We start from the raw sequence: 27,994 nt of genomic DNA, 5'->3' as shown, positions 1-27,994 counted from the left end.
TTTTGGTACTTTAAGTATATTTTAATGCTATTAGTTTTGTACTTTTACTTAAGTAAGATTTTGAATGCAGGACACAGAGTATTTTATACTAATTAAGTAACAGATCTGAGTACTTCCTGATGACTGCATGTGTGAGACAGCACCTGTCCGGCAGGTTCCTAGAGAAAAGAAGCAACACACACACACACACACACACACACACACACACACACACACACACACACACACACCGGTGAGCAGGCAGTGGGAGGTCTACCTGTGTGACCCAGCAGCAGCAGCAGGCTGATGAGCCCTCCTCCTCCTCTCTGCCACCGTCATTGGTCTCCCTGCAGCCGAGAGAAACCAGTCGGACGTCCACTGCGCCTACGATTCACACTCTGCAGGACTCAGACACTCACCGGAGGAATGCGTGGCGAAACACGGAGTTTATTTGGCTTTTCCGAGAGGAGAACTCTCTTTTAACAAGTGCATTTTCATCTCTAGTATGTTAGCTCCCGTCTAGAGCCGATAAAGGAGTCAGAAATGTCTCACCCGCCGCGGTTTGTCCAGCTCTCCGCCGCTTCGCTCGCCGTGGTCTTCGGCCCGGACGAAGAGAGTTTACGCGCCGGCGGAGGGAAACTCAATGCCAACACTACGACTGGCCAGGAGATTTTCGCGGACTTCAAGGCGCAGAACTTGCGCAGTTTCTGGAATAAGAGACTCGTTAAAGCCATCGCTGAGGTGTACTTTCAGGGATGGATGGAAAACTGGGTGCTTTTCATTCAAGGGAACGCGAACAACTTGGAGGTGCTGAGAGAAGCGTGGATGCGCAGGGCTCTGAGGTCCCCAAAGGGATTTATCATTAAAGCTGTCGGTATGTAACATCAACCCTGTCAATGAACAATGATATTATCATCTAAAGCAAACACTAGTAGTCATACAACTTAATATCTGGAGTGCAAAAAGTCACCTGAAACAGTCCTGTGACAGAGTATATGCTGCAGTGCAAATACACAGCAGCAGTATTACAGGTGGCAGAGATGGCACAGGAAATAAAAACACCACAGTGGACACCTACCACAGTCATGCAACAGCATAATGTGTTTTCCTCTTTTAGGGGACACTGTAGAGTCACACAGTAACAACATTACAACACTGAGAAGTATGTGTGAAAGCCATAAACTCTGCTTAACACAGAGCTGGCAGAGTTTAACACCCTGCCTCCTGTTCCTCTGGATTTTCATCAAGACTGGTTACTAAAATCAGTTCAATCTGATGTGAGAAGTGTTTTTACCTAAGGTTGTTGTGTTTTTGGTGTCAACAGTAGTTTGTTTATAGTGTGTCCTGTCTCAAACTCTAGGTTTGGACACTATTTTGTCCCTCAGTCACTTGTTTCTTGGGTGTTGCAAAGTGTAGAGGTATAAAGCTCCCTCACAAAACAAAGAATGACAAGGTGATATCTCCTTTTTCCTCACGTTTACATCACAGACTTAGCCTCCCGCGGTTTTTGCACCTTTCATTCTTGTGCAAAACTCCTTAAAAATTTGCATAATTTGAAAAGAGGCCACATTTTGTCATTGGGAGGGGTAAAATATGTTTTTAAATTTGGTTCAATCTGATGTCAAACCAATGTTTTAACCAAAGGTTGTTGTGTTTTTGGTGTCAACTATAGTTTGTTCTTGGTGTGTCCTATCTCTGACTCTAGGTTTGGACATTATTTTGTCGCTTGGTCACCTTGTTTCTTAGATGTTGCAAAGCGTAGAGGTATAAAACTCTCAAAAACATAGAATGACAAGGTGATATCTTTTTCCCCCTCACTGATGCAGCCTCCCTGATTTTTTAGCATTCTTCTCCTGCAAAATGTTTTAAAAGAGGCCATGTTCTGTCATCATGAGAAGTAAAATGTGTTTCAAATCATTTTCAGCACCACAGGTGTTTGCTGCTTGAGAGTGTAGGTGTATATTTCAGGAAGTCGCAGTGACACATGCCCCTCAATAAAAAAGTGAAAGTAGCAGAGGATTTAAAATCAAAGACATTTATCCCATAAGTTGATGCAGAAAAGGTACAAATAGATGCATTAAAATACACCCAAATGTAACCCCCCATTTAATGTGAGTCCCTCCCAATGTTAAAACGAAACCTATGCCCTTTCCTGAGACATGATATTTCTTAAATCTCATTTCTACCAAATGTGATCTGGTAGCTCTGAGAGGATTGCATGACCAATCTGCTTCCCATTGTTGTGGACACAGTGATATGTTTACCAACGCTTGTTAACAAAGCTCTGTATACTGTGTAATTACTTCTAATTGCTCCCCGTCTCAAGGCTCTCCTCCTCGGAAGTGTTCTAAAGCAGCATATAGCTGCACAGAAACAATGAATGGAAACCTTTATGCAGCCTCCTATGGCATGATCTCATAGGCTGTAAATGCCTGAAAGCACCGGCTGCTGGAGAAAATGACAACCCTGTGTGGGTTCTGCACCTAATGACAGTATTCTTTAGAGATGCACCAGGCTATTCACATTTTTTTTCTTGCTTCAGAGGGAAGATGCTGAACTCTAGGTTGTGGTAAATATATATTTGAGGGAAATGTTTCAGCAACCAAGCACCACCTTTGACTGAAAACGTACACAATTATAGCATAAAATTCAAAAAGTGCAGGATGCTGTTGTGTTAGAGGAAGGTTTTCCAAATGTTGGGCTGCAGCATTTTCCTTTTGGTTGTTGAAACAGTGTCCCAGCAACACACACACATTAGCTTCTGGGTTCCCATTTGGTCCAGCTGTCTTGTGCCTGTTTCAGGGTCTGTCTTTCCAATAATGTGTCTATCTTTGTGTTATTCTGTCTGGATACACACTGACTACCTGCTGACTTTGTGTCAATCCGTCTGCTCAGCCAGAGTGAGCAGTGCACGGACACGTAAAGGGAGGAATGCGAAGTGAAGGGGAGGAGGGGACCACACAAGGGGAGACCCAGGGGGGCGTGGAGCGTTGGAGGGAGGGGGGAGGTGGAGGCCAACATGCCATCCCACTGTGAGACAGTTTTACAAACAAACACCACATGAGCTGAAGGTGATGCAGAGCTTATTGCTATGCACAGCTTCAGCTCAAAGGTGCACGCAGACACGCATGAGCTCACACTCGGATGTAAGGCAGGCGTCGATATCTCATGTTTGAGCTTCACACCAGAAACTTGTAAGCAAACACGTCTGTGTGTCGGGACATGTCACCTCCTTCTCCTCCTTAACAAATCCTTTGCCTCACACCGCAGCAATTTGTATGGAGATCAGCGCTGGCAGGCTGTCAGAGTCTGGTTTACTGCCTTCTCACTGAGAATTGGTCAGCAGTGAATCACTGTGCGGCTGGCTGCCGACTACCACCGCTTCTCTGTTACCCAGGATTAATGTCCCTCCGTTTCATGGCCAGTGAGGGACTGTTGAAGTCAGACTCCTAGATTGATATTAGGCATGGACTTAAAGGCCTTGACATTGTCCTGATATAAATATGTCAGGTAGAAAACAGAAATGTTTTGAGTTATGGGCTACACTGAATTCCAAACAGCCCTATTTCCTTTCCCAGGTCAGAGCAAGGTTGAGACGTGACTTCACTGACGTGAGGAGGATTTTTACAGGAAAGCAAAGGAACTAGTTTAGAAGATGTTAAAGGGACAGTTCACCCCCAAATCAAAAATACATATTTTTCCTCTCACCTGTAGTGCTTTTATCACTCTAGATTTTTTTTAGTGTGAGTCACCGAGTGTTGGCGATATCGGCTGTAGAGTTGTCTGCGTTCTCTTGAATATAATGGAACTAGATGACACTCGGCTTGTGGAGCACAAAGTACCAAAAATACATTTTAAAAACCCAACAGCAACGTCTCTTTTCAGAAATCATGACCCGGTTACTCAAGATAATCCACAGACCTTGTTGTGGGCAGTTTCATGTAGGAACTATTTTCTTTCGTACTGAACTACACCTGCCAACAGCATCACCGTGAAAAAGGAAGCGCGCATCTACTCATGGGCGAGAGGCTTGCACTCGTGACAGTACAAGATGTAAACATTAATGGCGTCCTCCTCGGCTGAGCTGTAATGCTGCAGCTACTAGCTGCAGTAGCAGATGCACGCTTCCTTCTGAGTGGTGATACAGTTGGCGGGTGTAGTGTGGTAGACAGAAAATTGTTCCTACGTGAAACTGCTCACAGCAAGGTATGTCTCGAGGAACTTGGTCATGATTCCTTGAGAGAGAGACATTGGTGCTGGGTTTTTCAGATGTATTTTCTGGTGCTTTGAGCACCACAAGCCGAGTGCCATCTAGTTCCATTATATTAGAGAGAAGGCAGACATCTCTATGAACAATATCGCCAACACTTGGCAACTCACACCAAAACAATATGCACTAATAAATAGCACTACAGGTAATTAAGAAGTGTGAACTGTCTCTTTAAGCTACAATGAACCAGAGACGTTGATGTAAATCAAAATCCCAGACAAACGGACACATTCACTTTGATTAATTCATGCCACTTCCTCCTGGTTATCTGGTTATCAGCGCTAATGGCCTGAGTGAAGACAGATTGTGCTGTTGGCCGAGCGGCCACCTCCGGGCCTCCTCTGAGGAGAGAATATGCAGAAGAGGAGGTGCGTGGGACGTGGGGAAGGTTGATGGAGGAAGGGATTGTGGTGAGGTTAGGCGGAGGTAAACAGACAGGGTGAGGAGTTAGTATGAACAGGCTTCGTTGTTATCCTTGTGGGAATGGGGCCCACTGGTACTGGGTTTGACCTCTCCGCTTCGACTCACAAACGTCTGCGGGGTGTTTTTTTTTAACTTGAGATTGTCTCTTCATCCCTTTTCTTCTTTTAAGCAGTTGTTTACGGATAGTACTGAAGCTCCACCGTGAAAGTAATTTCATTAATGGTCAGTGTGAGTAGATGTCCTCCTTGCTGTAAGTATTGGCATATGTTTGCATTTACAGGGTAACCTGAATACTGTTAATAATCAGATTTAGATATGGTTTACAGTAACCCTCTTTGAGTAAATATCACTCTTTAATAATCAGGATGAGGTATCCTGCAGCCAACACAATATGAGAAGAAAGATTTGTTTGTTTTTGCCTTAATAAATGAAGCTAAATTTAATTTCCCACCACTGATAGCAGCACTTTTGTTTGCTCATAGATACAATACGTTGTGTCCAGCTTGGTTCCTTCTTTTAATGCATTTACAAAATTAAAACATCAACCCAGTTTAAGAAACAGTGTCTATATGCCACAATAATCAAAATGATGTATGAGTAATCCACTTCTTGGGTCATATTCACTTCAGTTTTCTTTTACTAAACCAAACTAGTTAAGATGGTTTAAGTGTTGCAATAATTCACATAAAAATCTCTGCCCACTCTATTACCTTGTAACGCAAAACCCCTGTTAGGAGTCGTGGGTGTGCTGGGACCTCTCTCAGCTGGGCGAGAGGCGGGGTACACCCTGGGCAGGTCCCCAGACTATCACAGGGCTGACACATAGAGACAGACTACCATTCATGCCCACATTCACACCTACGGACAATTTAGAGTCACCAGTTAACCTGCATGTCTTTAGATTGTGGGAGGAAGCCAGAGTACACAGAGAAACGCTGACAAGGGGAGAACATGCAAACTCTGCACAGAAGGGCTCCTCCACCCTGGGTTCGAACCCTGAACCCTCTTACTGTGAGACAACAATGCTAACCGCTGCATCACCATGCTGCCAGTACATTAAAATATATTTCTGAGAGATAGGCAAAGCAGTTACAGAATCTTGACTCAATCAGCGCTGCCTAGTTTGACCGCAGTTCATGAGCAGTGATTGACAGCTGCGTCAGAGACTCGGCTCTGATTGGTTGTTTTTGGTGCGCCACAGTCTGATTCTAGCAAATGCCATTAGAAGCAGTAGGAAGAGGAAGAGGGACAGGATGTTTTTTTCACCGACCATTTGTCTCCTGTACTTTTTTCAGAATATAGTGAGAGTTTCAGCAAATTGGACACAGTTACCCTTATAAAAATGACCACTTGTAGCTTTATAGTGTCTCTGCATTAACTATGGAGCTAGAGCTGGAGGACGATCCAGGCTCTCCTGTTGAAACCAGAGGCTTCATAAAGACTGTTAGCTGGTTCTGCATTATTTAGAGTCCCGCTATTGTCCCTGCAGCAGGATGAGCGTGCATCCGCAGCTGAAACATTTATATGGAGTCAGCCAGTGGTGTAATGAGGTATCCTGTGTCCTCCCTACATAAAGCTTCGTAAACTGCCCTCGTCCTCCTTGACTATGGACATGAATGAGTCCTCTGGACAGGCCTCTCACTTTCGCCATGGAAAACACTTTTTTGGCTATTGTTGGACACACTGTAGGTTTCCCTCTCTGTATTTTTGGAGAAGGCGCGGCTATGCTGCTCCAAGTTTCCTTTTTAAATGGTATGTTTCATTTAACTCACCATACCATGAGGTGGTGAAGCATTCCTGAAATGCTTCATTTACTCTTGAGATCATTTCCTGAGCTTGTCGGCTCAGAGAGCCTCGTTCCTACTCTTTACTTTTCACTTGAAAGTGTTGCGTTTTCACACACGGGGTGTCTTCTTTCATGAGGGTATTTTGTCAGAGTCTCAGAGCGCTTCACTAATGGTCATAACTCTTCCAGATGTTCTCTTATTAACCATGACACCCCCTCACCGGTTTTAAATGGCCCACCCTGTCCTAACTAAGCAGCACAGGTCAGAGGTCACAACCTTCTTGCTAACAAGCCTCCGCGAGGTCAGCTGGCTTCAGAGGGTTTGTTAGACGGCAAATAAAGCAACAAACATCAATACAGTATCCAGGTGTTCTTCAGTCACTGCTCAGCTTGTCTTAGGGGTTTCACTGGTTCCAAACCTTCTCTGTCTGACATTTAATTTTCCAAATATCTTCCTATAAACTGGATGTAATTTAACACTATAAAAGTGGATATTACTACAATAATTTTGTTCATACTATGGAATTATCAATGTTTAGGTTGCTTCAGTCAAGTTTGTATTTTACCAGACTGGTAAAAGCTGGATGTTTGAACCATTCATTACTTTTAACCAAACATTTTAACTATTACAACAAAATTAGGAGTGCTATGCCTGTAAGGTGCTGACAGTTAAAAACCACATTCTCCATACATTCAACCATCCTATCCACACAATAATAAACAATAAATTAGTGGTCATAATTATACTCATAAAAAAGAATCATCCTGTGTGTTTGAAGTCATTCAAAGACCTTATCGCTGTGGGGAAAAGCTGCAAATGAGTCTGTTTTCCGGATTTTGAATGATCTGTAGTGCTTTCCAGAGAGCAGCAGTGGCAACACTTTATTTTGATAGTCCAGCTACAGATAGTTTATAGAGTATTTGTAACTTTTCAATAGCTTTTTAGTTGATATTCAACAATTCAACTGTTTCACTTTGTCTGTAGATGTTTATCGAGAGAGTATGTGTGACAATTCAATCCATATTTTCAGAATAATTTAGTTGAACTATTCTTTAACCTGTGCTGCATAGGTTGACAGAATAATTTGAGTTCAACTGAATTATTCTGAGAATATATGTATGTATATTTATGAACTGTCACATATACAGATAGTCTGTTAAACATCAACAGAAAAAAGTGAAACAGTTGAATTGTTGAATCTCAGATGGGCAAGTTACCTAGGATACAGAGGGTATTTTCTCCTATATATTTCAATGGCTTTTTGGCCAATGGGTGGGTGAACTGTAAATGCCGGGAAAAAGAGATGGGTACCCCAGTATACCTGCGTATACCCTTCACCACGCCACTGATCTCAGCTAATAAGCTGTTAAAATGTTAGAAATACTCCTTAAACTATCTTTAGGTGGACTATCCATTATTAACACAGGGTGTCTACGGGTCCTCAAAAAGTCTTAAATTCAGTGCTACAGTCTTAAATTTGAATTTGTTAGGTCTTAACTACTACAAACATTTTATCTAATTTCATTTATCTATTTTTTAATTTCTTTTTGTGAAAATGAGTGGAGCCTGTCTCTGTAGAAGTCCACATTTCTGATGTTCGAAATCTTTAAAAAACTGTAACTGTCATTTTACTTCATACTTGCACTTACTTGTTGGCAAAATGTAGATTGACTTAACTCACTCTAATAACCATACTCCTACATAACACCTACCTTTGCACCACATATTACTTGCCTGCAATGCTTACCTGCAACGCTAAGATAAGTAAAACATGATTTGTCCAAAAATCTGTCCTCCTTAGTGAAAAGATGTCTTGAACTGGTCTTAAAAAGCATTAAATTAAACTGTCTGATACCTGTAGACACCCTGCAAAGTGTTACCCCTACTTTTAGCTATTTTAATAAGTGATTCATTAATTACTTTTAACTCTTTCAAACATCTTTTCATCACTTTTACTTTATTTATCTGAACTTCTTTGCACACATGTTGTTTTCATGCACTGTTTTTTTTAGTGCTTGTGCATTTTCAGCTTGTTTTCCCCCTTTATTCAAATATGGATGTATGTTAATCATGTCACAATATCTATTGTTTTGTTGAGGTTTCCACGTACCCCCGGCAACTGTAGGAGTGCCCCTGGGGGTACAATAATATGTGTTTTTACTAAGGACACAGTTAAAGAGTCCCCGTGATTCACTGATGTATTTGTCTGTGTGTTATTTCTGGTGATGAAGGGAAACGCTCAGCACATTTGTTTGAGCTCTGCTCCGCTCTGCACAGTTACATCTGAGCTGCCCTCAGACGATATTGGTTAAAGATAATCACTCTCCAGCTCCCTCGACACTGATAGTATGACATTAAGCTGTTACACAGAATTTATGTTGCTGTTTTTCAGGCCCAAAATGATGAAGAGTCTGTATTATGACAGCGGTTGGTTCAATTTTGTTCTCCCCACAAAAACAGAGGTGGGGTTTTTTTTGGAAACCATACCCCAAATCTGTTGGTACACAGCCGTGTGGAGGTTCTTATGTCTGGCTGTTTTTGGTTGGTAGATCAAAGAAAACCCAATTTCACTTACACTAAATAAAGAGTTGACTGGAGATTAATTAGACTGTAACATGAAAGGTTTTTGACTGAATGTAATGGAGAAAAAAATAAGCCTCTGCAGCTTTGTTCAACTTTTAGATTGCATTTCAAATTGCATTGTTGGTGTAAGTTAATAAGTTGCAGTCTTACAACACAAGCATCGCTCTTATTATTTATTACTCTGCCAGTGCCAAGTATATGCCTCCACATTTATCTGAAACGTCTTTCTGTTTCCTGCGCTTGTAAAATATTTAGCACACAGTTCAGATATGAGAAAACCTTGACCTTTCTTCTCAGACGTGACCCTCTGCAGTGCCTTCACATGTGTGACAGACTGTGCGTGTGCGTGCATGCCTCTCAGCACATCATTTGTTAGCCACATCCTTTCCCATCAAGCAGGAAGCTCACCCCTGGTGCGAATCAGGCATGTCGGCCTCTTTATCGACCCAAATTTTGGGCTCACCCGTAGCGGTGGGGTGGAGCGGTGCCAACAACAACAGTCGAGGAGTTTCCTCTGTATCCCTCAGCTTATACACCCTGTCAGCGGCCGCTTGGGTTTCCCCTCCTGGGATTTAACTTCATTCATGCTCTGGTCAGACAAATAGGTCGACACAGGAGTGAGGCTATATTGCATTAAATTTGGTATTACCATTACTCTTCAGTTTCCTGACAGGATGTTTTCTTTGCTTCATTTAGCATTGATAAGTGTGCTGGTATGCTAACATCGGCTCTGCGATAGCCAAATGCTGTGTTATTGTATTTCACAAGGGAAAGATACTTTTGGGGACGACGGCGGAGCTGTGTGCTGACCAGTTACAGGGCATTAAAAAGCAATGGGTCATATGGCAGACATTGGATTGGGGCTCTGCTCTGAATACTGGGATAAAAAATGCAGGAATCTGCTGCACCTCAAGCTCGGTTAAATGAAAGGAAATGGGTTTCATCTGCAACCAATGACTGCCATCACTCTTGATTAAGGGGTGTGGACCTGCTGGGAACCCTCTCAGATTGTGTGTATATATGTTTTGGTGGCAGTGTGTCAGTGGAGAAAAGCCACATGGATGGAGTGGGGTGAAAATACCTGATTCTTTAAATTAAACTAGAGGGCTCCTGCGTATTTCTGTCCTCAGTGGTTAGGTTGAGAGTGAAATGCCCGAGCACAGTTTAGTTTTTATCATCACTGAAACAGTGTCAGAAAAATGCACACCGCACAGGTGTTTGAAATTTAGTAGTGAACACAACAGGGCCTAATACTGAACCTTGGGGAACACCTCCTGTTACACACACAAAAAAGATTGAATACAGAGCACATTTTTCACACTGATATCCGTCAGTAAGATAGTTGTGAAACTGGCCCCACACATCTGAATCAGAGCCAAAGAGTCTGAACAACATCAGGGAATCATTGACTGAGTCATAGTTAAGGATCAGCAAACATAGCAGCATTGTGTAGGTTTTTAGGGGTGGATGATTATTGATGGGACTTTTATTCCCCTCTTTATGCAGAGGGAGAATATGAGCAACCATCCAGGCCTTTCAGTGTCCCTTCAAACTAAAATATTACTTTAAAGATGCACTGATCTGTCTATTTGCTTAAGGTACTGAAATGCTGCTTTGGTTTCAAGTAGAATTTACTACCCTACAGGATTTATTCAGCTTGTGCGAGAGCTACAAATTCCATTAATCATTTAGCATTCCCGATTGATGAAATATATTTACTTTGAAGGTAAGTTAATCAGCAGAACATCTGGACAAAGAACAGGTTTGTTTTTACTTGTCTTAAATTAAACATATTAAGGTGAACTATGCAATTATCTTTTATCTTTTCATCAGCAGTAGACACAAAAGTAATTACTAAGTGATTTAATGTCTGTTTATTAATCCAGCCATCGATGCTTCCAATCACATGTTGCAGAAAAGCGTATACAGAGAAGTTTTTAATTTTTTTCTCAACAATAGTCCCAGTTTGGAGTCTGATTAATTTGGCACAATGCAGGCTATAGGGTAATTATTACTAACACTGGGGTCAAATTAGTTTAAAGTCCCTTTAGCTGGGTCTTTTAAGATTCTTTCGTGTTGGTGTACTTGGCTCCATTATCATCTGTAGCAAATAAAGACTGGTACGTAATACGTATTTCTGCGAGACGGTCTGAATAACTCATCAAGATAAAGATCATCCACAATTATGAATATAGGGAGGGAAAAAAGTTCAGCCAGAATATCAGGGATACAACTGGAGGGATCTGAGAGATCCCTGCTAATGTAATTATTGAGCTTTTGAGCCCAAATTCATATTTTAAAGTGATAAATTCAAAGCTTTCATTATGGTGACATGGTGAATTAGATTTAAGATATGATTTAAATTGTTAAAATCATTTTTAAAGCCATGTTTTGCTTGTATGGTTTCTGAAAATGAGATATTTTCTGTGGCTCTTAATGAACTCTTCAGAGTCTAAAAAAGTAACCCTGGTGATGTCATGCAGAGTTTTTCTCATACGAGGCACTAAAGGTCAGGATATCGCAACCTCTGTTGAAATCATTGTGACCATTCTTTTTTAATCCGTCTCCAAGCCCCACAATACTAAACTCTGGAGTATCCCTTAAAGCAAACGTCTGCTATTAAGATGAAATGTTGGGTTCGGCCTTAAACTCATTAGATCTGGACTGGAATCAAGCTGAGATGAAGTAGTTACTCAGAAGATTGTGACAAGTCTGGCATGAGCCAAGGCAGAGGACTTGGATATAGTTTCTATACAGAAATGTGAAAAACATGTACGTGAGCAAAGGCAAAGGAGCTGTGGTCCACGTTTAAACAACTTGGACTTCTCAGACGTCTGGCAGAAACGGCACTGGCAGACTGGGGTAATGTTCATGTTCATGAAATCAGACGAGAGCCAGATATGTTGGGGTGTGGCCCTTCGAGTCTGAAGAGGTAAAAGATGGGGGGGGAGAGTCCTTTAAATCCTGTCTCCTGGCACTACCATGTGTTGGTATCATGTTACAGAGAGCACTTTGGGCTGTGCTGTGTAAACACAGGCCTGTCTACCTTCACATTGTCACTAGTCTTTAATAAACACCTGCACAGGTGTATTTCCTATAAGAACATGATAACAGGGTTTCTGGACATTAGTTCAGTTCATTTTTTTGTTATGGCATGACCCGCTATTTAAATTGTTGTGTGAATCAGATGGTAAGAACATTATTAAATGGCGTTACAGCTGCAGGGACTTACAGCCAAGATCTGTGGTGACCAACTATGTGAGTGTAGATGTTTTAAACTCCATGAATGTCAGTTTGAGACGCTTAGTCACAGCTTGTTTATGCTCTCTTGCCAACATACGTTAAATGTCAAGGGGTCGGTTTGGCAAAGTGAGTCTCAAGGCTCTAGCTGGATTACAGATACCCGCACTATGCTTCTGCTGCTGGTTCTTCTTTTTCTTTGGCTTTGTATTGCATGTGGCAGGTCGCTGCCACAGTAAAGGTTTCTATGGTGACGTGAGTCAACACAAAGCCTGCCTGTGTTTCTATTCATTGCTCAAACTTTTAGCCCATGAATCTTCTTAAGTCATTGCGTTTTGACTTTTTGACTTATCTGTTCCTCTGCAGAATAATGAGCACGATTTGATGTCATTACTCAAAAACCTCCTGAACTATCTGGATACATTTTTTATGAAGGAAACTTGTATCCATGTTCTTGCTCTTCTTCTTCTTGAGTCACCATCAATTGAAGCACTGGAAGTCAAATGTTGTATTTGCCCCCACGTGTAGGGGCAATTTTAACATAAATACCAAGGACAATTATAAATTTTCAAGAATATACATTTAGTTAAAACAATTTAATGTCCATTGAACAATTAATTCCAGTTTAATTTAAACTGTATAATTAATCATATAATTATATGACTATAAAAACATAACTTTGACAAGTATGAGATATCAGTTTGTCCATCAGCAGGCAGAGAGCGGTCACCACAGAGCAGAAAAAAAGCGACAAATCATCTATTTTAATATCAGTATGCCAGACACCATTTTGATGGTGTCAGATTAGATCACACCAGAGTGTTACACTTAACTTCAACTGTACCACCCATGACACAAGCAGCCCTGCTGCCTAGAAACAACGAAGACAACATGTTAGACAAAATACTCATCAAAATACATTATTATTGCGATTTCAAATCTATAATAGAGGTAATAATAGTATAATATTTTACTATCAAAAATAGGCAAACTGAAATTCATAGAAATTAAGACAGTATGAGGAGAATACTTGCGGAAAAAAAAACGTTCGTATCTCAAAAATGAGTCTTGACAGAAAAACTTTGACCAATATGAGACACCAGTTTGCAGGCACAAAGGGATCATCACGGACAATGTGCATAATGAGTCTGATGAGTTCTGCTCATTTCTGATCAGTCTTATTTAAGATGTTACAGCTGCCCCTGGTCTCCCCCTTTACCTTTCAGAAGTCAGTGTTTATATCCTGACAGGAGGCCTTGATGAGATCAGATCTGAGTTAATATCACTGTGTAAACCAACCAACAGGGACATTTCCTCTCAAACACTGATTACAAAGGGGGCACAGTCCAAATTTTACTCTTTTCCTCCCACTTCAACGCTTCACTTAATATTTAAACACGAGCACTCTGAGACACTGAACCACCAGATTAAATATTTACCTAATGCCTTCGTGTTTGGGCAGAAATGCTGGTTTTATTGTTGTGAATCAGTCAATACAGCTGTAAAATGACCAGTGGCTCAGTCTTTCCATTTTACTGGGTATTGATGTGTTTTTAAGTGGCAGCTGTGTCGACACAGTTTTAACGATATACAGGAAAGTCACGTCCAGTGCGTTATGTATTTACTGCACATTTCTGTATATGATGTTGATGGCCATACACTGTTTCTTCAAGTGCTCTCAGAGTGGACGCCGGACAGGAAAGGGCAGTGTTGTTAGACTGGGCGAGGTTTGGTTGTTGGGACATTCAGTCTGTGATTGCACTCTGAAGGGATCTTTTCACCCAGTTTATTGGGCCATTTAACTGCAACGCCCACATCTGTGTGTTCTATGGGAGTGAAAGACACAAACTTGTAAAGCCCTTTTTAAAAAGTGTGATGCACACACACACACACACGAGAAGGGGAGGGCATTAGACCAAGAAACCCAAAACAAAGGGAAGTGGTTGTGGGACTCGGAGGCAGTCACGACATAAATTACAGTTGGCATCTCTTCCCATTACACTAAATCTGACTGTATGAATGTTTGACATTGTCTCACCGGAGACTAAACTCACGTACAGACTGCAGATTCACTGGAGCGTGTTCTTCACAAGGTCTCAGTCGATGGGAGACAGGGAGGGATTTTGCAGTTTGGGCAGGCCTCAAGTTCACGTTGAATGCCATGCAGTGTGTCCTTAATGAGGGAGAGAGAAGATTAGCCTGTTTGCTTACTGGAGCCTAAAGATTAGACGTTACAAGGATGAGATAAGATGGTGTGCGTCTGTAAGTGTGTGTTTCCAGAGAGGCCATGGAGCAAGGGATTGTGGCAACTGGCCTGATGTTTCCAGTTAGATTCTATCTGTGATAGCATGAAGGTGAAAGGTCAAGGACGAGATTCAGTCACCAGTTGTGCAGTCTTTTTCCTTGTTTTGCTGTCAAATCATTCATCAGGAATAAAGTTTAAATCCTGTCAAAATCTGTCGATGCATGGAATGATCTTCCCGTTCAGAGGAGCAGGGTGCAGCTCATGGAAGACTCCGTATGTACTGCATGTTGTGGTGTGTGTGTTTTTTTTCCTCCAAGAGACTGGAGGTAATGCAATCACGTATGAAATGGGACTCATGTGGCCAGCTAACATCACAGCCATGTGTATACATGTGGCATTGATCAGTGTCAGCAGCCAAAAAGATCTCAGCAGGGACAGAAGAGAGAAGGTCTCTGTCAGTCATCTCCACAATCTGAGCAGTCAACTTCAAGCATTTTTCATTTCTATCCCCCAGGCAGCAACTTATTCTCACATGGAAAGTTAATGACATGGGAAACAGTGTTTTTTACTCTGCATGGAGCAGAGAGCACAGCGTGGACTTTGTCACTTTATTTTAATGTTATGGCGAATGCCACTGAAGACCAATTTCTGACTTGTGTAAAATTACAGCGCATCTCTGTTAATCCAGATTGGCATTTAAAGTAAGCAATATGCCAGTGGTTCTCACTGAGATACTCTGGATTGAATTTTGGAGGTCATGGGATCACTAATGGGATAAGAAGAAGAATATTTGTAGTTCGATTCATATACAAATCAAATTAAACAAGCCTGAAAACAAACAAAAAAACTATTCTTTGCCTAAACTGTTTGCATCTTTTTTGGTATTGCACTTTCATAACATCTGCGAACATGCAAAAAACAATATGTGCAGCATACTGAGAAAACCTGACTCTTAGTCCAAAGTATGACTCAGGCTGATCACTATAAACAGATATCTGCATGTCTGCAGAATCTGTAGGCAACAAGACATGTTTTTGGCAGCCTGCTAGTTTCTGGTTGTGTTCTGTCTGTGGTACGAGTAATGCTGACCAATCATGTCTGAGCAGGCTTTGGTTGCCTGCAGGTAAACAGTCCATGTGGAGAGCCTGGGTTTAGACCTCTAATCGGCCCCCTCCACTGAGTTGACTGATTGGTCTGGCATTGTGACATGAAATAGTTGTTTCTTGATTAAAATACAAAAGAACTAATCAGTGGTGCACCGGAACCAGTGAGGAGTAACAACAACAATTGCGACCCCTATACACAAGACAGACGCTGCTATCAGGGCTGTTCTTAATCGTCATGTCTATTCTATATCGCCAACGACATTGTAGTTTGTTTGTACTTCGTTCTGCTCGACTCTTAAACCATGTTGGCATGGCTATGTGTCAGTGTGGGCTTAAAATGATTGTAGATTCAGATGAAAAGGTGGTTCTCTAGTATTTGGTTTGGGAAAGTCAAATCCCCATCCCTCACAGAAATCAGTAAGAGTGGATGCAGTATCAGACTGAAGATGGAAAAGGAGTCATAACAAGTTGACAATTCTGTCTGCTAACATTTAAGGATGATTTAGCTGTTTATTCTCTTTTTGCTATTTATCTGCATTCATATGCAAATATCTGTTTATAAAGATTGGCCAATGTTGTCTTGACCTGTCTGAAGTTGCTTATCAAACTGTGAACAATGACCGGCGCACAGAAGAGGAAGTTTTGGCCTGGACATCTGCTGGCTAAACTGGATCTTGGCAGTTGCCCTCAAAGGCTTATCATCCTCAGGCGATAGCAGATGGGTTCCAAGACTGGGGTCGAGCTCCAAAAACACTGGATCCTACACTTCCCATGATGCAAGTTGAGAATGTCTTTCATTACAGTGGGGTCATGCTTGAAAACAACTGGTCCCTGTGACATGTTCAATTGTTTCCAAAAGTGTTTTAAATTTTTGCGAAGGGCCAATCATGACGGGAGTAGGTGTGAATGTCGGTTTCGGAAAGTTACAAAAATGGTCGAACACGCCACCTTTCATATGACGTCAGAAGATGTTGGGGAACAGGGTTTGTGAAGCTTCTTGACAGTCCGAAAGCAGCTCTGATACAGCACACTGACGGTTTTAAACCCCTCCCTGCCTCGTTAACACGCCCCCTCCAGTTTGTAAATCAAGCCTTCTGTCATAAATTTGAAAGTGAGATGTCCCTTGATGACATCATGGTGACATCATCAGGGTTATTTTCTCAGACTCTGAAGACAGTATACTGTTTTTACAGGCTGAGTAGGACTAACTGTTACAGGCGAGCAGACTTTGACATGTTAGTTTGTTGGAGTGCTCCTTTAAGGGAATATATTGAACTGCTGCTCCTTTTCACTCAACCCAAGTCTCGTCTCCGGTTTGACTCCCGAGCTCCCCTCCCTCCTCCTTGTGGCACAGAGTTCGGTTGCCATGGCACCCAGCAGGGTATTCATGCTGTGTATGACAATGAGTGTAATGTCGGTGGCCCCGTCTTAGATTACAGGAACACAGAGGTCTATTCCCCCCGGAGAGAAGACCGTTACAGCAGTGAACCTCCCTGACGGTCACGCCTGCTAATGTTAGACTCAATAAACACTAATCCTCCGCCGGGCCCGTCCTTATATTACACCATCTTTTCCCACAAATAAACTGCTGTAGGTGTATTTTTCTTCTTCTGTCTCACACCTACATTGTCAGTCTCACTTTTCTGTTTAATTTATTGGTCAGTGCTGCTTGAATGTATTTCTGTTTTCAACTCCTTTAAGAGTATAAACCATGGTAGCAGGTGTCTGACAGGATATCCTGCTTTGAACCAGGATGCAGTCAGAGATGGAAACACTCGTCTAACAAAACTGCAGCTGTGCTAAGAGGATCGTTTAAGTCAGAGAGTGATTTCCCATTAGTTTATTGATTCCCTGTGATTAATCATCTGCCTCCCCCTCCTCTGATCATATCCTTGCTGACCTTTTGACTGTTTACGGTGGTTTTAAGTGGTTGCCATGTGGACAGCCTGCCAGACATTCCTATAGGAAGTTAACAACAATGAGTTGCTAAGTCAGCAGCACTAATTCACTGCCCAGGGAGACTGCTATTGAGATATCCGCTCTGAGGTTTAGTCAGATTAACGTCTTCTGTCGGAGCCGAGGGGAGGCAGATGGCTTTTTTTTTTTACAACCCCACCGTGTGTCATAGGATCAGTTTTACAAAGAAAGACCCCCGTCTGTGAGACTTATGAGCCTTAAGTGAGCTCACTGTGCCGATAATTGTTTTTTTACTGACTTTGCTTGACGTGGTCCTCAGTGAGGATAAAACATTTAGGTAAAACACAGAGTGAGTAGCAGCTTGACTAGTAAATTTCAGGGAGGAAAAAGCTACTCGGTTGTCAGTTGTTGGCAACTCTTTAAAGAATTGGACGGTAAATATTGTTTTGGGCAGGTTGTGATCATTTGAGCTCCTTTTTGTACTATTTGGGTGGTTTTCAACTACTAAAAGTTCAGCTTTATCCCAGTAAATCTGCCTCTCCTCTAATTTGTTTTATTGAGGTTGACAAGCACTAAATTCAGTGGGCTCAGCTTGACGTGCAGTGACTGATAACTGATGACCATTAAAACCAAATGTCACTCTAGTTTATTACAACTAGAACCCTTTTTACTGATTCAAATTACCATTTATTCAATCTAGGTTTTCCAGGTTTTAGGTTCATATTGGGCTACGTTGGCAGTGGTGGAGAAAGTATTCAGATCCGTTAGTTAAGGATCTGAATTGAAGTACTAATACCACATTGAAAATACTGTTGCAAGTAAAAGAAAATGCACAGAAAATATTACTTAAATAAAAGTCTGTCACTATTATCAGGAAAAAGTAATAAAAGTACACATACTCAATGCAGAAATGTGTCCCCTGCGACTGTTATACTATTTTACCTATATCAGACTGCAACTAATGAATAGTTTAGCAAATAAATGAATGGAAAAGGTGGCAAAGTTCCACGTTTGTGAAACTGAAACCATGAAATGTTTGCCATCTTTGAATTAAAAATGCAAGTATCAGAATATTTGCCAAATGTTTTTTTTTTCTCTCAATCAACAAATCAACTATTTATTTCAGATGTACATGTATTTACTGTTGGGTAGCGTCATATTTAATAAACTTTTTGGTATGTTTTTTAATGCAAAAATCTGAATTTGTACATTATCTAACGCTGTCAAATGTAGTGAAGTAAAAAGTACAGTATTTCCCTCTGATGGGGGCGCTACTCTGTGAGAGAGCGACTCCTGACATGACTCGGTGTGTAGGAAATCCTTCATTCCCTCTGCAGTAACCACCTTGAATGATCTAAAATAGACACTGCACTTTAACCTGCTTTTATCAGTTGCTGTTTTAACAGCCCCTTTTTATATTTGTTTTAAATGTGTTTTGAATGTGTCAAAGAAGAATTTCTGTCTCTGTTGGGATGGGCAATAACATTTATCTAGCCATCTATCTATTTATCTATCTATATAAAGGAACAGAACTTGAGTAAATGTAGTTACATTATACCACTACTCTTTGTGAGTCAAACATGGCACCACTGTCTGCGGTGCGTCATTTGTAGTAATCCTTATGTTCACCACCCAAAAAGTGGTGCATGTGTTTGGTACGTGTGTGTTCTGTCGTGTTTTACTGTGGAAGATATTTGATTAGTTGTTTATTTCCCCTGCCTTGGACATAAGTGGTTCAAGTGTGAGGGTTGTAAATGTTTAGTTTACATCAAGTGTGAGCTTGGCAGTGCTTTCAGTGAATGCCCTCGGGCTGACGGGTGAATCACTCACAGTCACACACGCCACATGTTGAAGCTTAATTCACACATTTGTGTTGTTGTCAGCAGAACTGGAAACTTGAAATCAGATGGGGGAAAATGTTACAAAAACAAGTTGAAGCTCCAACTCACTGTTGCAGAATTCATTTATATGTGTGTGGCACATTATACACTCAAGCTTGCACTCAAGTTGGAATTGGATACTGTTGATAGTAAATAAAATACAGCAGGTAGATCTCTCAGCTCTTCTTGGTCTTAGATCACTGTTTTATTTCCTGTCTTTCACGCATCACGCTCCATACATTAATATGGTGTAGCTGATTAACTAAACCCAATTTTCCAGTCCTGTGGGTAAGGTTATGTTCATGCCCTTGTGTCTGCTCTTCATATGCAGGGAGTTTGTGTTAACCCAGCCCAGATGCTAATCATTCATCAGCAGTGGGATGTGGTTTGTTTTGATGCTCTTGATGAGCTCACTTCTCATTAGTAAACATCACTCTTTGTGTTTTGTTGATTAGTGCATTTTTGGTGTCAGTATGTCAACATTTTAAACCATAATGAGCTTTGTAAAGAAAGAACCGTTTCAAAAAGGCTGCTGGGAGCTAAACAAATATTTCCCTGTTTTCCCTCTATATTATGGCTCGGGGGTCTGTAATGCATTCTTGGGGATCCCACTGTAGTTATGCACAGAAACAAAAACCTCCATCTACATTCTTATCCTAACCATAACCACATTAAAGCTGAACGTAACCCCAGCCATCTCTAATCTTAACCTAAACACCAACATTTTAACAGAAACTAACCGCCTAAAGGCTTATAGCTGAAAAGAAACATTTCTAATGTGATGTCTAAACACAGCCTTCCAGTTTGGCAGGCCAGTAACAGTGTCTCTGCCCACAACACTGGTGGGATCCAACATTTTGCATCTGCAGTCTGCTTTCTTTGTTTGAAATTTTGCTTCTTTCCTCTCAGGAATTCAGGTTGAAGTGGAGAAGTCTGTTGTCACTTGTAGGAAAGAAGATTCCTGTTTAATTAAGAAAGATTCTGAGTCACTATATTGGTACTGTTAAGCCCAGTGTGGTACTTTTGGAGCCAAAAGTAACCCTTCAGACGTGGTACCTAGACCCTAGGTCCCTTAAGCGTTTCCACCGCAAACACTACTCATAAGTGTGTCACTGCTCCGTCCAGCACTCATTGTATTTCCTGGAACGTCTGCACCTCATTTCATATCACTGAAATTTTCAGAACAAAGACAAACAAGCTGCAGTAAGAGTCTCTCTTGATGGGATATTTAAAAATAGCAGGTTTGTGCATTAAGTCCTTCTTGGGCAAGCGCAGCCGGCCGAAGCCCACAGGAACGACGCTCCACAATGCTTTTTTTTTCTCCATATGAGGAGTAGAATATATACAGTTCACATAATCCATTCAAAATTAATATAGATTTTTAAATGCTTGAAGATCCACTCATTACTAAACATCTGTGTCATCCAGAAGAGAGACAATAAAAAACTAAAGTAATGGTAAAAGTTGCGACACTGAAATTTAAGGTGTGTTGATGGATTCACGTCGTCAGGTCATGCATTGAGTAACATTAACGTTAACGTTCCACCTTAAAAGTTGCTGACAGTCAGCCCAGTGAATTAAGTTTTTTCTCAGATTACAGCCGCTGTAAGAGGCAGCAAAACATCCTTTATATTTTCAGGCTAGTTATAGTTCACTAATGTAAAACTCTCCACGGGATGAACAGTGGTTACAAAACCAGCCACAATGCCCTGAGCAAGAGCGACCGTCCGCTATTGATCCAAACAGAGGGGTGACCAAAAATGGGGATGGTTAGGAACGGCTCCGTTGGTACCATCCACAACTTTTCACAATGGAAATGGAAAAAAAACATACTGAACTGAACTGCACCATGCTGATCGGTGGAAACGGGGCTTTAGTGGCCTCTAGTCTATAAACAAGATACCTAAGTGATGGCTATGGACTTTCATGTTACCCTGCAATGTAACCGATCATCTACATAAAACTGTGTCAAAGTCCATGTTTCGTTTTCGATGTGGAAGAGTCTTTATGGCCCTACTATCTTAACCCCCCTGTTCTCTTCGCTATAGGCTTTGCAGAAAAAGAAAAAAAGAAATGTAACCACTGCATGTTGCTTCAATTAAGTTCCTCCATGTGTGAAACTCTGATGATTGTTTTTGAAACTAAACTGAAATGTTTCTAAAATGTCTGGTTGTCCTTAAAAGCAGCTTAGTTTTATGATTTGAAAGCCTTGTGGCTTCTGTCCAATAGGCTCCCACAGTTTGTATGAAACACTGTCAGCCTGCAGAGGAGGATTGGTGGTATTTTGATGTGGTGTATTCCGAATGAGATTCATACTATTTTTATAACTATAAGACAAATGTTTCCAATACTGCCTGTCTTTTTTCTTAGTCTCTCTCACTTTCGGTAACATGTTTGTCTAAGGGCACCTCCTAGACGTGTAGGGCCGAATGATATGGGGGGCAGGATATGTGAGCTGCCCAGCAGGCAGACCTGTGGTCATTTCTGTGGGAGTAATGGAATTCTGTGGTCTGTCCCAGTACTGATGGAATTTCAAAAGCAGTCAGGCATGGTTCATATAACTCACATAAATAGACCACATCGGTCATGATTTAGAAGGTGGTTAGGAGAGGAATGTCAACTTCAGGACTCGGAGTTGTTTGCACTGGCAACATAAGTCAGGGAGAGACCTCTGTAACCCAGGTGTGTTTGTGTGTACTGCAGCAGGCCCACCTGTTTCACTCAGTAAACTGCTGGTGTGTGTGTGTGTTCCAGGTGACCTGTCCCCGGTGCAGATGTCTCCTGTTCCTCAATCCCAGTTCATTCCCTTGGCTGAGGTGTTGTGCTCGGTCATCTCAGATATGAACACCTCTCAGATCATCGTCAACCAGGAAGCACTTATCAACTACATGAGCAAAGCCCACCCAGGTAATCCAGGACTTATTTCCTCAGCGTGCTTGTTAGTGGGATGGTTTGACATATTGGTAAATGTGCTGCTAGGGTGTTCGCTCTTATATGTGTTGGTTAAATATGAAGGTACAGCCATCAGATGGTTAGCTTAGCAAAAAGAGTAGAAAGAACATGATTCTTTATTCACACAGTTTATTCTCACAGCTTACTTACTTTGCAGATAATATAATAGAACACAGCTACAAGGTGAGATGCAATACTATACACTGTAGCATATATATAGGAAAATTTACTTGTAAAGAGTCATTAGAAACTGACAATGGAAATTTTGACCAATCAAGAGCAGCTTTCTCAGACAAGACATTTCATCTGGTCTGCTTGTAAATGCTGCAATGAGAACACAAACCAACTCTAAGCAATTATTCAACTTTATAACAAAATGAGTCTCTGATTCAGACCAAAGCAAGCAAACTCTAGGCCTGAAAGCACCCAAAAAAGTGAGGAAAGGAAGCAAGGAGACACAATAGCATAATGAAATTCACCCTCAGTGTTCTTGGAGGTGCTAGCTGTTTCCCCATTTCCAGTCTTTATGCTGAGCAAATCTAAACAGCTGCAGGCTGTAGCTTCATATTTAACCAACAGATTTGAGACTGGTATCAACTTCACACCTATCTCCCTGCCAGAAAGCAAGTTAGAACATTTTCCAAAATGTTGAGCTTCTGCTTTATGGAATTATTACATGTTCACTTTAAAAACAGACACACTTTGTCACCTTTCTTGTCCTTTGTCAGTAACATTCTTCTCTCCTTCTGTGTCTCAGGGATAACCATCCCCACTCAGGACATCCTCTACAATGCTCTAGGCACTCTGATCAAGGAGCGCAAAATTTACCACACAGGCGAGGGCTACTTCATCGTTACACCTCAGACCTATTTCATCACCAACACCATGGTCCGAGAAAAGAACTGGTGGACTTCTGGTTCAGCGGACGACCCTCCCTCACCTCCTCCTATTACTTACCTATTGAGCAACGATGCTTGTGTTGAGAGCACTCAAACTCTGCCAGTGGCGCACTGCAAGTCTTGCAGCTGCTTCAGCCCTACTCAAACATCCACTAATGTTGCCTCCACAACTGTAACAGCCACCATCCCTCCCTCCACTGTCCCAGACCAGCATTCTGTCTCTGTTTCCGTAAGTGAATGCACGGGCAAGAGCTTAAAGTGGCCCCGACCGTTAGATCACAAACCCACGGTGCAGCATCAGTCCACCTCCACTGCAGCAGATTGTCAGGCAAGTGAGGTCAGCAAAACTACGGCCACTACTAACGCCACTGGCCGCAAAGACAAAGACAACAAGCCAGGGAGGAAGTTTGGTCTCAGTTTGTTTCGCAGGAATGGAGGTAAGAAAGAGAAGCCAAAGAAGGAGTACGCATCATTTTCAGCCCAGTTCCCTCCAGAAGAGTGGCCAGTGAGAGACGAGGACGACCTGAACAACTTACCCCGTGACCTGGAGCATGCCATCATCAAACGCATCAACCCTGAACTGACTGTGGACAACCTGACGCGCCACACGGTCTTAATGAAGAAGATGGAGGAGAGAAGGGAGAGGGGGGTAGAGAGAGTGTTGGACAGGGTTCTGGATAAAGACGATAAGGGCGTAGACAAGGGAATGTCTACTGAGATCCTCGCATTCTCAAAATCCAAGCATCACCACTCCTCTAAGGCAGGGAGAAGGTCCGCGCAGAAGGCCTCTCGCAGCAAGAGGAGGGCCCATTCCTCCAGGGAGAAGCAGAAGGAAAGGGAGAAGGAGAGGGTTAGGAATAAGGCCCCCATATGTGTGGACGATTATCCAGAGGGGGAGGATTTGATCCCTGCTCGGCTCAGAGTGGAAATCCCTGTTGATGAACCAGATCAAGTGGAAGAAGGTGGAGCTGTTGAAGGGAAATCTCTCTATAAGAAACGCATTGACAACCCTTTCCATACTCATCCAAACAAAGAAACTGAAACTGTTATTCCTGCCACCATCAATAAAGAGCATCGAAGACGAGAGGTGAAAGAGAGCAAGATTTTAGGGCCAGGGAGGAAGGATCGAACAAGTCACAGATCCAAATCTTGGGACCCGCATCGCGCCAAAGCGATCGTGGCAGACGGAGAGCATGCAGGGAAATCCCCTACATCTGAGGACAGGTACGACCGTGTCCATGAGAGGAACCTTACTGCCGATCATCTGCTCCAGGCAGACATGAAGCTAAACAGAGAGCTGCCACTGGACTACAGCTCAGTCTACCCACAGAGCAGTACGCTCCGGATAGATGACAAGGTCCGACATCAGAGGGAGGGAAACAGCAAAGAGAGCTGGGAGAGAGAAGGCAAAAATGGGCATTTTCAGGAGGTAGATTACAACATTGTACCAGAACACAGTCAAACTATAGATGACAGCCTCCAATACTCCAATACCATTCTCCCTACCCATCCCTACGAGCCTGTCGTAAACCACCCTTATGACCCAACTCTACCCTGGCCCAAGCCCTCTTTACAGCGCAAACACTCCCTCAGACTCTCCAACCCACAAAGGGATGATATTCAGAAGCCAGAGCTCCCTGCACACCAGCAGAGCTGTGAAACGACAGCCACCCAGGAACAACAGGAGATAAGACCCGTCACTATCAGTAACAGAGAGCAAAGGACCATAAGCCAGGAAGAAAGACCAGAACTGATCGCTGACAGTAAAATAACAGACACTGATCTCTTCATAGAGGATGACTACAGGCTCTATCAGAGAGCGGAGGAACAGGAGGATGAGGATGCCTGCAGCTCCTTGTGTCTGAATGAGGAGGAAATTATTGATGCTGCAAATGCGTACCGAGCAGGTACAGCGGACTACCATGGCCACCAGTTGGTTTACCAAAACCATGATTCTGACTTGCAATACCAGGGAACCCATCATCACTATTATAACTTCCACCAACCACAAGTCACCTTGATGCAAGATTCAAGGGACAGCACTTTTAAAGATCTCATTCCCCCAGCAACCCAGAGGGAAGCTTCCCTCAGCCCCACCAGATCTAGAGAAACCAGCTGGAGACTCCAACATCCCCAACAGAGGACTAGATCACCAGGGGCCCAAAGTGAATCCAGCCCAAGACAGGGTGCACTAATCCAGCGGGACAGAGGACATGAGGTTAACGTTGATTTAGATTGTCCTGAACCGTCTGAAGTTGCAGACAGTAGCATCTTTGACTACTGCCAGACCAGTGAGATAGAATCAGACACAGAGACTGTCCGCAAGTCAGCCGATGAGGGCGACGGAGAATCTGCTCACTGGGCAGCTGATGTGGAGGAAGTGCAGGAGGATGAGTTTGGTGAGATGGGTGTCCCTCAGACCCACAGAGCCGCTCTGAGCATGCCCAATGGAGCCAGAGGGGCAGAAACTGGGGAAGTGGTGGAAATGGGAGAGAACCAGAGCATCACAGGAGACAGTGGAATAGATTCTCCTCGGTGAGTTCCTCTCTTCATAGTTGATTATATCAGCTGTAATAGGATACTGTGAGATCATGTTTCCATTTTATTGTAGCTTACTTTGAGACCAAAACTAAAGCCATTGAATTTACTGAAAGTAACAGACTGAGACTGATGAAAAGGTTTTATGAGGAGAGAAAAGGTCCACAACCAGTAAGGAAATGTTCCTAATCCCTTAGCCCAGGTGTGCATTGTCTTCAGGCCAGTGTTTCTGCGAGTGTTCACACCTTAACCTCAGGTTTTATCTCTCCGACCAGACTCCATCCCACTACATTCAGGAGAAGCTGTACAGACAGGCATAATAAACACTGTACTGAGATTAGTTAACCTCTGGGTTACATCTCGGTGATTGGTCTTACTCCCAATTTATGTTTTTTTCCTTTAAAATAAGCTGAACAAACACCTTGAGACCAATTACAGCATCCAGTGTTTGGACAGGAGGGAGTCATTTTGATAATTACATGTAATTGCTGTGCAGCACTTAAATTCTCGTGTTATAATCATAGAGGAAGAAAAGACTTCTTTTCTGACATTGAACTTGGCATGCACCCCAGTATGTGGGTGGACAGATGGGGCGCATGAACATGTCACCTTATTCAAATGGGCATATTTATGGAAGATATCAACCTCATGCCCCCCTTTGTTTCCCCCAACAGGACTCGTGTCAGTCTGGCCTCCAGCAACACTGTCATCCTGGAGGGTCTCAAGCGAAGAGGCTTTTTACAAAACTTGGAGAAACTGCACTCAAAGAGCAGCGCCATTCGACCACAGAGCTCACTGCTACAGCTGACTCCTGTCATGAACGTATAGCAGGCCCGAGTCGCCTGTTTGAGGAGACGGATCTCTTCATGTAGCTCAGTATGAACAGGCCAAAACCGTGTGCTTGACTCTCCAGGTCTATGCAACTGCGACATCAGAAACATATCCAGTAAGGAAGGTTTGTTGCCTACCCACATATTGATGCCTTTTAAAACAGGGGACTGTGTACAGATGTACAGTATATATATATATTTCTTTATGTAAATAATTATAAAGGGAATATGCTATGATTTATCCATTCATCGATGACCTTGTGTATGTGCTGTTAAATGCATGGTATACTGCATTTTTTTCTGTGATATAAATGTACAGTTTTCCTTCTCCACAGGCCTCATTAGTTAAAAATAGCAATATCATCTCCTAGTGTTTCCTTTTTCCTCTTCTCATGTAGCAGTTACCACCAATAAAAGTGTATATGTCAACCAAGGTGCCTTCCTTGTCATATTATTACTCCCTATAAAACAACATTTACCATCAGCAAAGGATAAGTATCTGCAATGACAGCGCTGTTACTTAAGCAGTAAATTGTAGATTTATACTGTGACCTTGAGAGCTGAGTGCACTGCATATTAAGAAAACACAGGCAAAAAGATACAACTCAAGCCCATTAAGGAACATCTTCATCAATGTGACAACATGTGCAGCGTTTAGAAAAAGCGCTGCAAATAGAAGACACATTGTAAGAAGCTCACAACACAACAGCTGCTGTTTCCAGGGGACACTAAAAGGTGATGCACAGACGAGCTGGTTGGTTGGTGCCAAGGTTTGAGGCTCATTAAGTTATTGAAGTTTATCAGCAATGGTGGGCCAAGCATTGTTTTGCAAGTTACAAGTATGTCTCAAGTCTTTGCACTCATGTCTCAAGTCAAGACAGGTAAGTTCCAAATCCTGAACTTAGAATTTTGAGTTCCAAACATATACTGTGCTCTCTCATCAAATGCAGTGCCATTCTAACTTCACAGTAATAATGGATTGAGTTTACGAAATCATAAATGCCTTTTAAAATTTATTTTTGATTGTTAAAGCTAGTTTGTGTACACAAGTGCTGACACTGCACTTTATTGGCACAATCAACCAGTGCCACATCATATTGAATTTTGACTGTTTGCGTCCTTTCTTGATGTATTTATTTCATCTTATATTGGATAAATGTATCAAACTTTCTCTTCCCAAAGTAGTTTGGGGGAAGTTATCGAGTATTTTCAAGTCAATAGGCTCAGGTTCAGGTGAACTCATGAATCAATGGTGTTAAAGTTCAAGTTGAGTTGCAAATATTTTTGATTTTGTCAAGTTGAGTCTGAAGTTGTCAAAATTGTGACTTGAGTTCAAGTCATATGG

The 27,994-nt window shown here is 42.2% G+C and overlaps 1 protein-coding gene across 1 annotated transcript; it reads left to right on the top strand.

Moving 5' to 3' along the window:
- The first annotated feature begins 258 nt into the window (after positions 1-258).
- On the top strand, positions 259-27,074 carry stox1 (storkhead box 1). Its single transcript, XM_049600910.1, has 4 exons — positions 259-853; positions 22,185-22,337; positions 23,140-25,816; positions 26,494-27,074. The coding sequence occupies exons 1-4, from the start codon at positions 523-525 to the stop codon at positions 26,645-26,647; spliced, it is 3,315 nt and encodes a 1,104-aa protein (XP_049456867.1). The 5' UTR covers positions 259-522; the 3' UTR covers positions 26,648-27,074.
- The last annotated feature ends 920 nt before the right edge of the window (positions 27,075-27,994 follow it).

This window comes from Epinephelus fuscoguttatus, linkage group LG16 (genome assembly GCF_011397635.1).
Source record: "Epinephelus fuscoguttatus linkage group LG16, E.fuscoguttatus.final_Chr_v1".
Taxonomy (NCBI): domain Eukaryota; kingdom Metazoa; phylum Chordata; class Actinopteri; order Perciformes; family Serranidae; genus Epinephelus; species Epinephelus fuscoguttatus.
This window is presented reverse-complemented; position numbering and strand designations above follow the sequence as displayed.

Excerpts from the sequence above, each read along its gene's own strand:
- stox1 (XM_049600910.1), top strand. The coding sequence starts at position 523 with ATGTCTCACCCGCCGCGGTTTGTCCAGCTCTCCGCCGCTTCGCTCGCC. Across the intron at positions 22,338-23,139 it reads CATGAGCAAAGCCCACCCAG|GGATAACCATCCCCACTCAG; the intron begins GTAATCCAGGAC and ends TCTGTGTCTCAG. Across the intron at positions 25,817-26,493 it reads AGTGGAATAGATTCTCCTCG|GACTCGTGTCAGTCTGGCCT; the intron begins GTGAGTTCCTCT and ends TTCCCCCAACAG.